Source organism: Lissotriton helveticus, chromosome 1_1 (assembly GCF_964261635.1).
Source record: "Lissotriton helveticus chromosome 1_1, aLisHel1.1, whole genome shotgun sequence".
Taxonomy (NCBI): domain Eukaryota; kingdom Metazoa; phylum Chordata; class Amphibia; order Caudata; family Salamandridae; genus Lissotriton; species Lissotriton helveticus.
The window spans coordinates 1,910,311,477-1,910,327,198 of record NC_136057.1 but is presented as its reverse complement, the minus strand read 5'-3'; the positions used below and the strand labels follow the sequence as shown (position 1 = coordinate 1,910,327,198).

Here is a 15,722-nt window from a genome sequence, read left to right as displayed (position 1 = left end):
CCATGACCTCACACCACCCCCCCGTCATTTCCCCGTGGCAGTACGCTGTCCAGTGAGTCCCTGGCGACTAATATGCACCCCTTAATGTTGTGTCGCGGGAGTACTAGCTATCATCCTCCTCCCCTTCAGAGTCCTCCAGTTCCTCCTCTGCTAAGGGCTCACAAATATCCCCTCTGTAGGCATTCCACTTAGTCCAGATTTTGTTCCACTTCCCCGGGCAGGCCCTACTGGAGTAAACCGCCCTCTCCGTTATCATCACCCTGTCCATATTTAAGCACCAATGGTTCTTGGTCGGTACCTCAGCAGCCCCCCATCGCTGAGCAATATCTCGCTTGGCCACCATTAGACCCACCGTTGCCCAGATTTGGCCGTGTCTGGATAGATCGCTAGGTTCCCACACATTAAGTAAACACCGCCGTGGTTCGGGCAACAACGATGTCTCCAGTGTCTGTGAAATGGTGCGGAGGATCCGTGTCCAATATTCCCTGATCCGGGGGCAGTCCCATAAGGTGTGAAAAAATGTGCCCTCCTCCCCACAACCGCGAAGACAATAAGGGTGTTGTGATCTGTGTATGCGATGTAGCATAGTTCTGGTGTAGTAGACCCTGTGCAATATCTTCAGCTGTACTAGTCGCATCCGAGCCGAGATTCCCACCTCTTTAGGCGACGCTATGGCTGCATTCCACTCATGTTCGTCCATTTCACTAGTGTCTCCCTCCCATTTCTCCTTCAGAGATATCAGTGGGTCTGGCAGGTTGTTAAGTAATTTGCGATATGTGAGGGACGTCGCCCGTTCGGGCATGAATTCTGTGAGCAAGCGGTCTTCCAGCGGGGAAGATTCCGGTAGGTCTGCGTGAGGGGGTAGGACAGTGAGCAGTGCATGCTTTATCTGAATGTACCTATAGAGCTCCCGTTCGTTCAGGGTGTACAGTTCTCTCAATCTTGTGAAAGGTATCACCTCCCCTCTCTCCCAAAGGTCCCCCACCGTGGAAATCCCTATAGCATCCCATTGGGAAAAGCCCCGGCTATTTCTCATATTGCCCAAAGCTCGGGAATCCCATAACGGAGTGAGTTTCGTTATTTTCCCCTTCCAGCCCAAAGCCGCCGTCGAGGCATGCCAGAGCGTCACTGTTAGTTTGGTGGGGCCCACTAATGTACGGACTCGGCGTTGGTCATACAACGGGGCCAGCATGGTATCAGTACCCAGTTGGTCCCTGTCGGCCTGAAAGGCTGGTTCCGTTTGGGGGGCGTGGAGCCATTGGTTGATGGGTTTAAGGTGCGCTGCCCAATAGTACAGTTTCAGGTTGGGCAAAGCGATGCCCCCATCGTACCATCCCCTGTGCAACTTGGGCTGAGCAATACGAGCCGGCAAATTACCCCACAAGAGATTGGAGACCAGTGCCGCCACTCTTTGAAAGAATCTGGGAGGCACTTGGTAAGGCGTGTTATCCAGAACATACAAAAATCTGGGCAAGGCCATCATTTTATATAACGCGGCCCTGCCCAAAAGCGTTAGTGGGAGTCCCGCCCAGAATTTGACATCCTGTTTGAATCTATCCAAATGGGGATACAAGTTTTTGTCCAAAAATTCAGTGGGGTCTCTAGTCACGTGAATACCCAGGTATTTAAAGGAGGAGCCTGCCACCTTCAAAGGGCAGTCCGCCGCTAACACGGGGAGTTGTCCCTTCACGACATACAGTTCCGACTTGCTCCAGTTGATCGTGTACCCGGAGACCCTCCCATGATCATCACAGAGGTGTAGCAGGGCCGGCACCCCAGTGTCCGGATCCATGAGATATACCAACATATCGTCGGCATAAAGTGACAAACGATCCTCCTGACCCTCCTTCCAACTTATTCCCTTCAGTAAGGGTGAGGTCCTAATGAGAGTGGCAAGTGGTTCCAAGGATAACGCAAACAGCAATGGCGAGAGGGGGCACCCTTGTCTCGTACCTCTCCCCAAGGAAAATGTTCTCGACATGTGCCCGTTCGCCACCACCTGAGCAACTGGTTCCGTGTACAGCAGTCTAACCCACGCTATGAAGCGGGGACCAAACCCCAACCGCGACAGTACCTCAAACAAGTAGTTCCATTCCACGAGGTCAAAAGCCATCCTGGCATCGAGAGCCAGCACCACTGCCGGGGACGGAATGGAATCTGCCCTGGCCAGTACCCCATGCAGCCGACGTAAGTTCAACGCCGTGTTCCTGTGTGGCATGAATCCGGACTGGTCCGGGTGGACAAGGGACGCAAGATGCGGTAAGAGCCTAGTCGCTAGGAGTTTGGCGAGGATTTTAGCCTCTGCGTTAAGCAGTGATATGGGACGATAGGATGAACAGTCCTCAGGTGGTTTCCCTGGCTTGGGGATGGCCACAATCGTTGCCATCCTCTGATCTGGAGGAAGTGCGCCCTTATCTAGACAGTCCTTATACATTCCTAGCAAATGCACGCTAAGAGTTTCCGGTGCCGCTTGATACCATTCTATAGGTATGCCGTTGGGACCCAGTGCCTTGCCTGATTTCAGGGCCACGATCGCCATTTGAATTTCGTCAGCGGTAATGTCCGCCTCCAACTCGTCGGACATTTCCGGCGATAAAGTTCGGATCACAATTGGCGCCAATGCTTCCCTAGCCGTCTCAGGGGCTATCACTGCTGTTGGTGTGTAGACCCCTTCAAAGTAACTTGCGAGCTGATCTACTATGTGCCGTGGGTTCGTGTACACCTGTCCCTGACCATCCTTTAATCGTGGGATTCCCTTGGAGTTCCCTTCCCTTTTGTCTAGCCAAGCTAGCATTCTCCCTGCCTTGTCCCCTACCTCATAAACCCGATCCTGTGTGTCGGTAATCTGTTTCCGTACCTGAATGCGCAAATGATCGTTGTATAGCCGCTGCTGTATGTCAAGTGCATGTAAGGAGGTTGGGGATGGGTGACGTTCGTGTGCTGTCTGCAAGGTGTGCAGTGTCAGTTCCAATTTATCCAACTCTTGTGCCTGTTCCCGTTTATGTCTCGTGATGGAGCTTATGGCTTGACCCCTCAAGACCGCCTTGTAGGCTTCCCAAAGTACCCCTGGTGAGCGCACTGAACCCTCATTCTCAGTAAAGTAATGTGTTGTCGCTCTCTTAAGGGCCTTGCGGACCTGGGGAATCTTTAGGTAGGTGGCGTGTATGGGGTAAATGCGTTTACGGGACCTTTCCTGGGAGGAGAGTGTGAGAGAGATTGGCGAGTGGTCTGAAATACCTCGGGGGTGGATCTCTATTGCGTCCACAAGTCGGAGCGCATCTCCCAGGGTTAAAAAGTGATCTATTCTCGTCATACTGCCGTGAACGGCGGAGTGAAACGTGTACTGCTGTAGAGAAGGGTGAAGGAGTCTCCACACGTCTGTTAGGCCCATAGCCGTAATGAAACGCTGTAGGCGGGGGGTCCATGTCGTGGGAGATGATGCCGGGAACCTGTCTAATTGTGTGTCCACTATGGCATTAAAGTCCCCCCCTAGGATAACCTCACCCTCGGGCAGAGATAGCAGAAAATCACCCAGCTTTGGAAGCTGCACCGAGTGTAGTGCCGGTGGGACATAGACGGATACTATATTAAGAAGCCTACCCTCCCACTGTCCCTGCAGCGCGGCAAAGCAGCCCTGATCGTCTTTCCTGGTTTGTAAAGGGATGAATTGCGAGGCCCTCCGTATCATAATGCCAGTACCCCTCGACCCAGACGTAAAACTCGAATGCACCATCATTTTGTATCCCTTCCTATCCATCGCTTTGGTAGCCCCCCCTGTCAGGTGTGTTTCCTGCAGCAGCGCTATGGTGGGTCTCTGTCGTTTAAGTGCGGTTAACACCAGACCCCGCTTCACTTTGTCCCCCAGCCCCCTCACGTTCCAGGACAATAACCTCAGGGATGAGCGCTGAGACTCCGAGGCTACGCCATCTGCCTCAGGGATCTGGCTCCCAGCCATTTGGCGGCGTGAGTTCTAAGGCATGACAAAGGGAGTGGGAGTCCTGAGCGTGTGGTACGTGTACCTGTGGTAGGACGTATGAGGGGTTCGGCCAAGGGGGCCAGTCTTCGTTCACCCCACCAAGCATCTGAGAATTAAGGTGAAAGCAACGTGTTTGTGTTGACCTTACATGTGAATTCCTAACTTTAACAAAACTTCCCTTCCCCTGTTCCCCCCTCCCTGCACCCCTGCCTAACGGACTTTCAACTGCCCGCCCCCCCAACTGAGCAGAGTGCTTAAACCTCCCCTTAACCAGTGTACTTGCGTGTGGGGGGAGAGTGTCTCCCCGATCAGGCGGCATCCCCACGTGCTTCCGGGGTCCACCCGTGTCAGAGTCTGCTCGCGGCTATTGCATATATCAACCATTGTTCAGCAGGTAACGCAATTCCAGGACCATGAGAGCGAGTCATTCTATTCCGCCTTTGCCGGTACGGCCGCGGGGTGGGGAGCCTCCCGCACCCCCCCGGCCCGACGTTTGGGAACCAGTTCCATTGTCGTCTCCTTGGCTGTGGTTGGACCGCTGGTGTCTCTTCGAGCGGTCGTCCGTGCGCCAACCCTCAAGCCAGTCGCGAGCCGCCTCCGGGGAATCAAAAAACCACACTTTCTTGTCCGCCACTACTCGCAGTCGGGCCGGGAAGAGCATCGAGTAGGGCAGCTCCTTTTCCCTCAGCGTCTTTTTAATCTCAAGGAACGTTCTTCGCTTTCTGGACACCTCGGCCGTGTAGTCTGGAAAGAAGGCAATCCGTGAGTTCTGTATCTGAATAGCAGGTGCCACTCTCGCCGCTTGTAGGATGGCGTCGCGGTCTCGGAAGTTGAACAGCCTTGCAAGGATCGGTCTTGGCGGTCCTCCAGGTTTAGGCTTTCCTCCCGGGACCCTATGTGCCCTTTCCACCGAAAAGAAGTTGGAGAGACCCTTCGGTTGGAGTCTGGTGTTGATCAGGTCCTCCACATAGAGGTCAAGAGCGCCCGTGTCCTCCGATTCCGGCACGCCTAGAATTCGGACGTTGTTGCGTCGTGAGCGCCCTTCTTGATCATCCAGTTTGTCCCTGAGAAATTTGTTGTCTGTTTGTAGCCTTTCTACCGCTGTTTGCAGTTCAGACACGTCTTCCACCAAGGATTTAGCGACTACCTCCACTTGCTTGACCCTTTCGTTGATTTTCTGAAGGTCCGCTCGTATCAATGTGACGTCCGTGGCCGTGGCCCCCACCGTGACCTGAACCTGTGCCAGCGCTGCCATTACATCTTCAAGCGTGACTTTTTTGGCGCTCTCCGAGTCCATCGTCTTCCCTGTGGATTTGCGCTGTTCCTGGGGAGGTGTCTGTTGTTCGTATGCGAATCTGTTCAATTTAGCTTGCGCTGCCGTGAGCTTGGGCCCTCTGTTTGACATGGCCTTTCCTCCGTGGGCGGTGTGTTCCCCCACCTATACGGCAAGTCAGGGCCAGTAAAGAGATGAGTCCTGCAGCGATGGGTCCGCGACTAACACTCGGGCCCAAAGTCCCTCGTTCGGGTCTCAACAACTGTGGCCGTCCCAGGTGGCAATCGGAGGGCACGCAGTGTAGCTTGTTAGTGGAAGGCCAACCTGGGTGCAAGCAGCCGTGCTGTCCACCACGTTTGCGCCCGATGAGATGGCTGCCGGGAAGGCCAGGTGAGCCCCCTCCACTATCGTGTCAGCAATGCCAGACCGAATGAGGGGCTACTCTTCCCACCGCCACGTGCGGTAGCAAATGCTGCTGTCTGGCGCTCTTCTCCGCTGTACCCCCGACTCCCCAGGTGCGCCCGTGGTCAGTTGTGCGCTGTGGAGCGTTGGGGGAGGGGGAGGGCTGCGCAGGACTCACCGATGGCTTCTCTGCCGGCCGCCGCTCACAGGGACGGGGGCACCCCTCTTCCCTCGTTCGCCGGTGCGGTGCCTCCGACCGCTGTGTGGATGGTGGGGGCTGCAGTATCAAGAGGGCCCGACCCTCAATATGGCGGCTGCCGTCCCCCGGGCGCCCGCCCCGTCGCTCCGGACCTGCCACGCCGGGGCTGTGGGCGAGTGTACCTCCGCCGGGCTCCGCAAGATGCCTCACCAAGTCCTGGGGATTGAATTGTAGGTCCGGTCGCCGACAGGCAGAACGACCGCGGGTCCGGCACTTCCGCCCCGTCCCAGCCGCCGACGGCCGACTTCCGCTCGGGCTCCAGCCGCACTCCACACCGCAGCTTTCCGGAGGACAACAGGCCCCTCCTCCCCTTCGCTCCGCGAGCCGGCTCAAGGCGATCGCCTGTCCTTTCGGTCTCTGGAACGCTCCGATGAGCGCCGCAAGGGCTCTAGACACGGTCCGCCCCTTCAGACATTAATATTAGTCGGATGAAGATAGCGGATTAATGCGGGATGCCTCCTTCCCACGGGAGCCTCTCTAAGCTGCGGCCGCCATCGTTGGCTGCTAGCCACGCCCCCATGCACGGATTCTTTTGATCCGTTACAATACCAACTTTAGTAGTCCCATGCAGATGCTAGCAGGGCTGAGGTATCAGTATGTAACTCTGTAGTTGTAAACTGGAATACTAGCCTTTCCACAGTAAAAACGACAATCTAGGTTTTCACTGTTGGAGCATGTAAACGTATATGCTCCACTTTCGGACATACAGCACCTTGCCTTAGGGTTCATTAGGCCTACTTTAGGGGTGACTTACATTTATTTAAAAGCGAGGCTTGGGCTTTGCCATTCCCTTAAATGGCAGTCTAGTTAGCAGTTAAAAACTGCCCTTCAGGTCTGCAGTGGCAGCCATGTTTTACCTTGTTCCACTCAGGGAGGCACAACACGTGCTGCAATCCCTGGGGGACTCTCTAATTTACAGGCCCTGGGTACACCCTGGTACCATACACTAGTAAGTTAGGCTATGCCAATTGGGGACAAGCCAATTAACCGTTAAGAGCATTTCAGGGAAGTTACGCCAGTACCTAGCAGTCAAAATGGGGGCAACAAGTAGTGGTAAACCTAGAAAAGGCCAGTTTCCTCACACCACGGCTTTATGTTCAGAGTTATTTGTTAGTGCGCATTGCCTGGCAAGTTAGTATGTGTGAGATTTAACAAGTGTTACTGGGTGTTTCTGTGGAGCTCTGAAATAGATTTGCTGATTTAGCTGGACTATGATGCTTGCTTGGTAAGAGTTTTGTTGAGAAATGCACTGTTGTATGAAGGTGTGCAAAAACTGCATAGGAGGCTACAGTAGGGTATATGCATTACACAGGAAAAAAAGATTTCTTTTTCTGAATGGTTTCTCTGAAGTGTAGAAATGAGACGTTAATTTTGATCTTACAATTAACTCCAATTTAAATCCAGCTTCAGCTGAATAACAGTTTTTAATTTGTAGATTAACGTTTACATTTGTGCTTCTACTTTGTCAGTTACATGAAGGAGCAACATATAGGCGTAGTAACAGGCTGGAGCGGTCTGTTCTAAAAATTGTGCAGGAAGGTTTGTTGCAGAAGATTTTGGATTAGAAGTCAAGATAGGTGTAACAGACTATTGCATATATTTTCTTTCGTTCAGCCTTCGAAAACAGACACTTTCAATAACAGAAATATAGAAATTATTGAGCTGCAAACAGTGCAAAACCACCATGATTTGTCCGCTCAGTAAAAAAAAAATAAAGTGCCTTTTATGAAGACAAGAGTCTGGCATCTCTTAATACTCACTCCACTTCGCCGTGACGTCATTGCAACAACTGGAGACCACTGATTGGTTCTGGGATTGTAGCGCTCGGCACTGCTAAGCTCAGTAGTGTCATCCCGTCCACCAACTGCATAGATCATATCCTGGTAAACCGCACAGCCTAGGTGTTTCCTCCTCGTGCCCATTGGGGCGATGGTATGCCAACGATTCTCCTGAGGGTTGTAGCGTTCCACTGCGGAGATAGGAACAATAGTAAGCAGAAGAATGCGTTCTATAGTGTGGAAAAAAACACCATTCTACCCCAACAGAGGAGCTTTCAGTCCAAACCCCTGTAGTACATTTCTCCCACACATGCGAGGTCAAATTTATTACATCTGAAAAGAGTCCTGGACAGTTGTTGTATCTCCTTTCCCCTGCACAACCACATGCACAGGTTTTCGCCCTGTATCTTGACAGCGAAAGGCATAATCTCCCTTAAGAGTCTGCTGCATTTCTTGCACAACCCTATGCACTGGTACTTTCAAATCCCCTGCACACATTTTTGCCTTTACGCATAGGTCCTCCATTTCCTAATAAATGCTTGTTCAAGTTATTCCACCTTGCTTCGTACATAATCTCTCCCTCTTCACAGTCACTTGTACAAGTTAGTTTGTTATCTTTGTAAAAGTAGTTTCTGGGATCATTTGGGCTCATGAATGTGTGAGAGCACTACCACTATTGGCTCGTTTAATGGGCAATTCCAGAGTCCATCCACAGAGGCCCCCTTCTTATCTCCCATGATGAATTATTTATGCGGGTTAAAATGCAACTAAGACTATTTTAAAAATGCACTCCATGAATGTGCTACCCACAGAAAGAAACAGGTGTACATCAGAGTCAAAAAATACATTATATGCAGGCCCAACCACGAAACATGGTTTAATTGCAGCTACATACTGCACTAAGCCAGCGTAGCTGGTTAGGCTAGCCTGCTCCATGGAATGTTTCTCCAACCCTCTACAATTTTTGGGGGAAAGAATAGGCCAGCATAGAGCTTAGTATCATTATTTCCACACATCTGGACTAAAAAGACATAGGTTTTCAAGATACTTCTGAAAAGGAAATCCTTAAATATGGCAATACTTCAGGGATTGCCACAACATACAGAAAAAGTATTTCCTCCTAGTAGTATTTGTCTGTAAGAAAACTATAATCCAAGTACTAAACAATCAATCAATCAGAGTACTTGTAAAGCACGCTACTTACCCGTGAGGGTCTCAAGGCCCTGAGGGGAGGGGGTGCCGCTACTGCTCGAAGAGCCAGGTCTTGGGGAGTCTTCTGAAGGCGAGTAGGTCTTGGGTCTGCCGTAGGTGGGTAGGGAGGGTGTTCCAGGTCTTGGCGGCGAGGTAGGAGAAGGATCTGCCGCCGGAGGTTGTTTGTTGGATGCGGGGGACATCGGCGAGGGCGAGGCTGGCGGAGCGGAGCTGACTGGTCGGGTTTGAAGTCGAGTCTGCTGTTCAGGTAGGCTGGTCCTGCGTTGTGGAGTGCTTTGTGTGCGTGGGTGAGGAGCTTGAAGGTGATCCTCTTGTCGACGGGGAGCCAGTGCAGGTCTCTCAGGTGGGGGGTGATGTGGCTGTGGCGGGGACATTGACGATCAGTCGGGCGGAGGCGTTTTGGATTTGTTCTAGTCGTCGTAGGTGTTTGGCTGGGATTCCTGCGTAGAGTGCGTTGCCATAGTCCAGTCTGCTGCTGATGAGGGCCTGTGTCACCGTTCTTCTTGTTTCGGTTGGGATCCACTTGTAGATCCTGCGGAGCATGTGGAGGGTATTGTAGCAGGAGGAGGAGACGGCGTTGACCTGTTTAGACATGGAGAGGGTGGACTCGAGGATGAATCCTAGATTGCGTGCATGGTCGGTGTGTGTTGGTGCTGCTCTCAGTGTGGTCGGCCACCAGGAGTCGTCCCAGGATGAGGGGGTGGGTCCGAGGAGGAGTACCTCCGTCTTGTCCGAGTTTAGCTTCAGACGGTTGTTCTACATCCAGCCAGCGACAGCCTTCATTCCCTCGTGGAGGTTGGTTTTGGCGGTGTGCGGGTCCTTGGTGAGGGAGAGGATGAACTGGGCGTCGTCTGCGTAGGAGATGATGTTGTGGTCGTGTTGGCGGGCCACTTGTGCGAGGGGGGCCATTTAGATGTTGAACAGCGTCGGACTGAGGGATGAGCCCTGGGGGACGCCGCAGATTATGTTGGTGGCCTCGGATCGGAAGGGCGGGAGGCGGACGCTCTGGGTTCTGCCAGAGAGGAAGGACGTGGTCCAGTCCAGGGCCTTCTCTTGGATTCCGGCTTCTAGGAGGCATGTCTTTAGAGGACTATGGCAGACTGTGTCGAAGGCGGCAGACAGGTCCAGGAGGATGAGGGCTGATGTTTCGCCGTTGTCTAGTTGGCGCCGGATGTCTCTAGCGGCGATGAGGGTTGTCTCGGTGCTGTGGTTTCGTCTGAACCCGGACTGGGACGGGTCCAAGATCTTGTTGTCTTCCAGGTGGCGGGCCAGTTGCATGTTGATGATTTTCTCGATGACCTTCGCCGGGAACGAGAGCAGGGAGATGGGCCGTAAGTTCTTGAGGTCCTTCTTGGGGCTTTTGAGGAGGGCGCTGATTTCGGCGAGTTTCCAGCTTTCTGGGAATGTCGTGGTTTCAAAGGAGATGTTGATGACCTTCCGTAGTTGGGGTGCAATGGCAGCATCTGCTTTGTTGAATATGTGGTGTGGGCACGGGTCTGACGGAGATCGTGAGTGGATGGAGTTCATGACCTTGCGTGTCTCGTCGTCGTTGGACCAGGAGGCCAGGCGGTTGGCGCTGGTGGTGTTCACAGGGGAGGTTGGGTCTGGCATAGTCGGGGTGGTCATGGTGTTGAAGCTATCATGGATGTCAGCGATCTTGCGGTGGAAGAAGATGGCCAGTGAGTTGCACAGTTCTTGTGAGGGCGGTATGTCGTTGGCGTTGGAGAGTTCCTTTACGACGCTGAAGAGCTCTTTGCTGTTGTGTGCGTTGTTATCCAGGCGGTCTTTGAAGGAGGATCTCTTGGCTAATCTGATGAGGTGGTGATGTCTGCGGGTGGCGTCCTTGTGGGCTGCGTGGTTGTCCGGAGTGCGTTCGTGGAGCCATATCTTCTCCAGTTTCCGGCAGGCGCGTTTGGAAGACTGCAGCTTGTCGGAGAACCAGGTGGCTTTCTTGCTGGTGTGGTTGTTGGAGGGTTTCTTGAGTGGGGCGAGGGTGATGGCGCAGTCGTCGATCCACTGTCTGAGGTTGCGGGCTGCGGCGTCTGGGTTGGTGGGGTCGGTGGGTGGGTTCTGGGCGAGGGTGGTGATCAGTTGGTCTTCAGTGACTTTGCTCCAGCAGCGGCGAGGCCGCTGTTGGGTGCGGTGGTGCGTGGTTGGTTGGGGTCCAGTGTGTGGCCAGCGGCGTGGGTGGGTGCGGTGACGAGTTGTCTGAGGCCGAGGTTGGCAAGGTTGTCGATCAGGGTGGCGGAGTTGGCGTTGTTGTTGTTTGAGGTGGAAATTCAGGTCCCCGAGGAGGATGTAGTCTGTGGAGGCGAGTGCGTGGGTGCTGGCGAGGTCAATGATGGAGTCGCTGAATTGTGCTAAGGGTCCGGGTGGTCTGTAGATGAGTATTCCTCGGAGGGTGGTGGTGGAGTCGGTGTGGATCCGAAGTGCAGGTGTTCGGCGGTGTTAAGGGTGTCGTCTGCGTGGGTGGCGACCTTGAGGGTGGACTTGTGGACGATGGCTATTCCTCCTCCGTTTCCGTAGGTGCGATCCCTGCGGGTGATCTTGTAGCCGTCCGGGATAGCTATGGCGATGTCGGGCGCCAAGGAGTCGTTCAGGAAGGCCACGTCTGGGGCAGAGGTGTCGAGCAGATCCCAAAGCTCGACGGCGTGTTTGAGTGCGAGCGGGTGTTGAGGAGTATGCAGCGGAGGTGTTTGGGTCCGATCCTTGGAGGTTTGGTGGTTCTGTCGCAGGTGAAGCTGTAGGTGTGGCAGGTGAAAGGTCCGTGAGTCCGTTTCGGTGTGGCTTGGAAGCAGGTGTGGTTTCGGCCGGCGTTGGGTGCGTGGAGGGTGCTGGCGACGTAGCGGAGTCTGGTGTTGTGGCATTCGCGGGGTCCAGGGGTTCTGGTGCTGGGCGCGGTCGGGCACAAATGGGCTTTCCTTTGGCGCGCCTTTGGTGCGCCACCGGCACGCTCGCTGCGCGGCCTCCATAAGAGGTGGGTAGGGAGGGAGCAGCAGCTGGGAGGCGGGAGCGGGGTGGCCAATGGGCGTCAGGGGGGCAGGGCCCGAGAGACGCAGCGGCGGGAACGAGGGAGCGTGAGACGCGGCGGCAGGAGCAACGAGGCAGCTGGCGGCTGTGTGGTGGCGTGGGGAGCGACCTGCCTGAGAGCAGGGTCAAACGCCGCTCCTACGCCACTGCGCAGCCCCCTTAAGAGGTAGAAAGGGAGGGAGGAGCAGCTGGGAGGCGGGAGCGGGATGGCCAATGTGTGTCAGGGGGGCGGGGCCGCAGGGACGCAGCGGTATGAACGAGGGAGCGGGAGATGGCGGCGGCAGGAGCAACGAGGCAGCTGGCGGCTGTGTATTGGCGTGGGGAGCGACCTGCCTGCGAGCGAGGTCAAAGGTCGCTCACTGAATGAAGAGCAGAAAGAAAAATGCTACTTACCAGTATGCATCTGTTCTTGGCATGTAGAGTTGTAGAGCCATATACTTGCATAGATCGCCTTCTGGTGTTGGGCCGGATGTTTGCACTTTGTTTTTTTCTTCGTCAAAGCCTTTGTAGTCACGAGATAGGTGACTCCCTTAGGGTGATAGTGCGCATGGGCATCGACTCCATCTCCAGATTGTTTTTGCCATAAAGGATGATGATGAAGTTAGTAAGAAATAGAGATGTCCAATTCTGATGTATCCAAGTAAGATAGCACTGCAGCAGATAGAGGTATCCGGGGAGGCGGGTGGGCATATATGAATCTACAGCTCTACATGCCAAGAATAGATGCATACTGGTAAGTAGCATTTTCTATTCGAGACATATGAGCTGTAGATTATACACTTGCTTAGACTATACACCAGTTATCTCCCTAGCGGTGGCTAACCTGCATCTGTTGCAGTGGTCTGAAAAAATGTTCTTAACACCTTAACCGCGGCTGCAATTACGCGCGGTGCGGGGCGTTCCATTGAGTGGGCAGGGCCACGTCGGCCAACAGACGTGTGCAGCACTATGGAGGTAGTGCTTGCGACGGCCGTTGGCTGATGGGCGCAACGAAAGGGTTAATACAGCCTGGCCCACCCTAGCTTGTTGTTTTGCTTGCACATCTACACAATAGTGTTTTGTGAAAGTGTGCGGTGTAGACCAAGTTGCTGGCTTGCAGATGTCATCTAGGGGAATGTTCCCTAAGAAAGCCATAAAAGCCCCTAGTTTGCATGTGGAATGAGCTCTAGGGGGAATGGTTAATGTACGTTTGGCTTTAAGATAGCCTATTTGGATGCACTTAACAATCCACCTTGCAATCCCTGCTTTTGAGAGGGATTGCTTTTATGAGGTGGGGAAAAAGCCACAAAGAGTTTAGTTTTTGTAAAGGATTTTGTTCTTTCAATGTAGTAGAGTATTGCTCTTTTAACATCTAGCGTGTGAAGAGCTCGTTCTGCCACTGAGTCTGGAAGAGGGAAAAAAACTGGGAGTTCTACAAACTGGTTACGGTGGAAGGCAGATACGAATTAAGGTAAAAATATTTGGTTAGTCCTAAGAACCACTTTGTTATGATGGATTTGCAAACATGGTTCTTGTATGGTTAGTGCCAGGAGTTCACTAACTCTTCTAAGAGATCTGATAACAACCAGGACGGCTTCTTTCCGAGTGAGGAATGAATATGCTACTTACCAGTATGCATCTGTTCTTGGCATGTAGGGCTGCTAACATTCATATCTTAGCATTAGATCGCCGCCTAGTGTTGGGTCCGGATGATCGCACATTGTTGTCCTGGAAGAGTCTTCGAAGTATCCTGAGATAGGTGGCTCCTCCCCTGGACTACAGTGGGCATGGGCATCGGCTCCATCCCCAGATTGTTTTTCGCCATTGTGGCAGAAGATGGAGTGAAAAGTGTAAAGGATGTCCATGCTAATGAATAAATACAATAGTATATCTGCAGCTGCGACAGGCACCGGGGAGGAGGGCGGGCGATATGAATGTTAGCAGCCCTACATGCCAAGAACAGATGCATACTGGTAAGTAGCATATTCAGTTCGAGGCATGTGGGCTGCTAAATTCATATCTTAGCATAGAATACATAGCAGTCCCTCCATCAGCGGCGGTTGCCCGTGCCAGCTGCAGAAACCTGAAAAAGTGTTTTTAGAACAGCCTGTCCTACAGCAGCTTGCTGCTTGGAATGCACATCAACACAGTAGTGTTTTGTAAAGGTATGTGGTGTAACCCACGTGGCTGCTCTGCAAATATCCTCCAAAGGAATGTTCCCTAGGAAAGCCATGGATGCCCCCATTTTGCGTGTGGAGTGCGCCCTTGGGGGTATTGTTAAAGTGCGCTTGGCCTTTTGATAACATATCTGGATGCACTTAACAATCCATCTGGCTATCCCTGCTTTGGAAATAGGGTTGCCTTTGTGTTGTGGTGCGAAGGCAACAAAAAGTTGTTTTGTCTTTCTAAAGGGTTGTGTTCTGTCTATGTAGTACATCAACGCCCTCCGTACATCTAAGGTATGGAGCATTCTTTCTGCCACCGTTTGCGGGTTTTGAAAGAATGCTGGTAAGTCAATAGTTTGGTTGAGATGAAACTGTGACACCACCTTCGGAAGGAATTTGGGGTTAGTGCGTAGCACTACCCTATTTGGATGAATTTGAATGAATGGCTCTTGGATTGTGAGCGCTTGCAGCTCACTGACACGCCTCAGAGACGTAATAGCTACTAGGAACGCTACTTTCCACGTAAGGAACTGGAGTTCACACGAGTGCAGTGGCTCAAATGGTGGTCCCATCAGTCTGGTGAGAACGACATTGAGGTTCCACACCGGAGCTGGCGGTGTTCTTGGGGGAATGACTCTTTTCAGACCTTCAAGGAAGGCTTTAATGGTGGGCACTCTGAAGACAGAGAGATGCTGCCTGTTTTGAAGATAAGCCGCTATGGCGGATAGATGTATCCGAATGGAAGTGTACGCTAGATTGCACTTGTAAAGATGCAACAGATAGCAAATGATGTTGGGGATAGATGCATCTAGCGGGTTGATGTCATTGGCTGTACAGTAAATGACAAAACGCTTCCATTTTGCAGCATAGCATGCTCTGGTAGTTGGCTTCCTTGCCTCCTTGATGATGTTCATGCATTCCGGAGGTAGGTTAAGGTATCCAAACTCTAGGACTTCAGGAGCCAGATCGCCAGGTTGAGCTGTTGCGGATCTGGATGCTGAATTTCTCCATGGTTCTGCGTCAAAAGACTGGGCGTGAGGCGTAGTCTTTGATGCGGCACCACTGAGAGTTCGAGGAATGTGGTGTACCAAGCCTGGCGCGCCCACGTTGGAGCAACTAGGATGAGAGTCATCGCGTGCTGCCTTAGCTTTCTTGCGACCAGCGGTATTAGAGGGGCTGGGGGAAAAGCGTACGCAAATTTGCCTGACTAGTTCATCCATATCGCATTCCCCTGCGACTGTGGGTGAGGGAACCTGGCGGCAAAGTGTTGGCATTTTGCGTTTTCTTTTGTGGCAAACAGGTCTATCTCCGGATGACCCCACTGCTGGAAGTACGGGTGGAGGACAGATGGGTGTATCTCCCACTCGTGCATTTGATGGCTGTACCTGCTGAGCAGATCCGCCATCTGGTTGTCCTTCCCTGGGAGGTGTTCTGCCATGAGGAAAATGTTCCTCTGAATGGCCCACTTCCACATGCTCTGAGCCAGATGAGACAGCTGTGGCGAGTGGGTGCCTCCCTGCTTTTGAATGTAGTACATCGCAGTCATGTTGTCCGTCCGGACTAACACTACCTTGTTGCACCGATGTACAATGAAGGACTTGATCGCCATGAAGATTGCCATCAGTTCCAGATAGTTGATGTGCATCTT

The 15,722-nt window shown here is 52.8% G+C and overlaps 1 protein-coding gene across 1 annotated transcript in view; it reads right to left on the bottom strand.

Annotated features, from left to right (window-relative positions):
* KLHL20 (kelch like family member 20) overlaps window positions 1-15,722 on the bottom strand; it is a 243,629-nt gene that overhangs the window by 47,173 nt on the left and 180,734 nt on the right. The window contains exon 10 of the mRNA XM_078643044.1: window positions 7,671-7,879. Within this exon, the coding sequence (XP_078499170.1) occupies window positions 7,671-7,879 (209 nt within the window). The remainder of the gene's footprint in view (window positions 1-7,670; window positions 7,880-15,722) is intronic.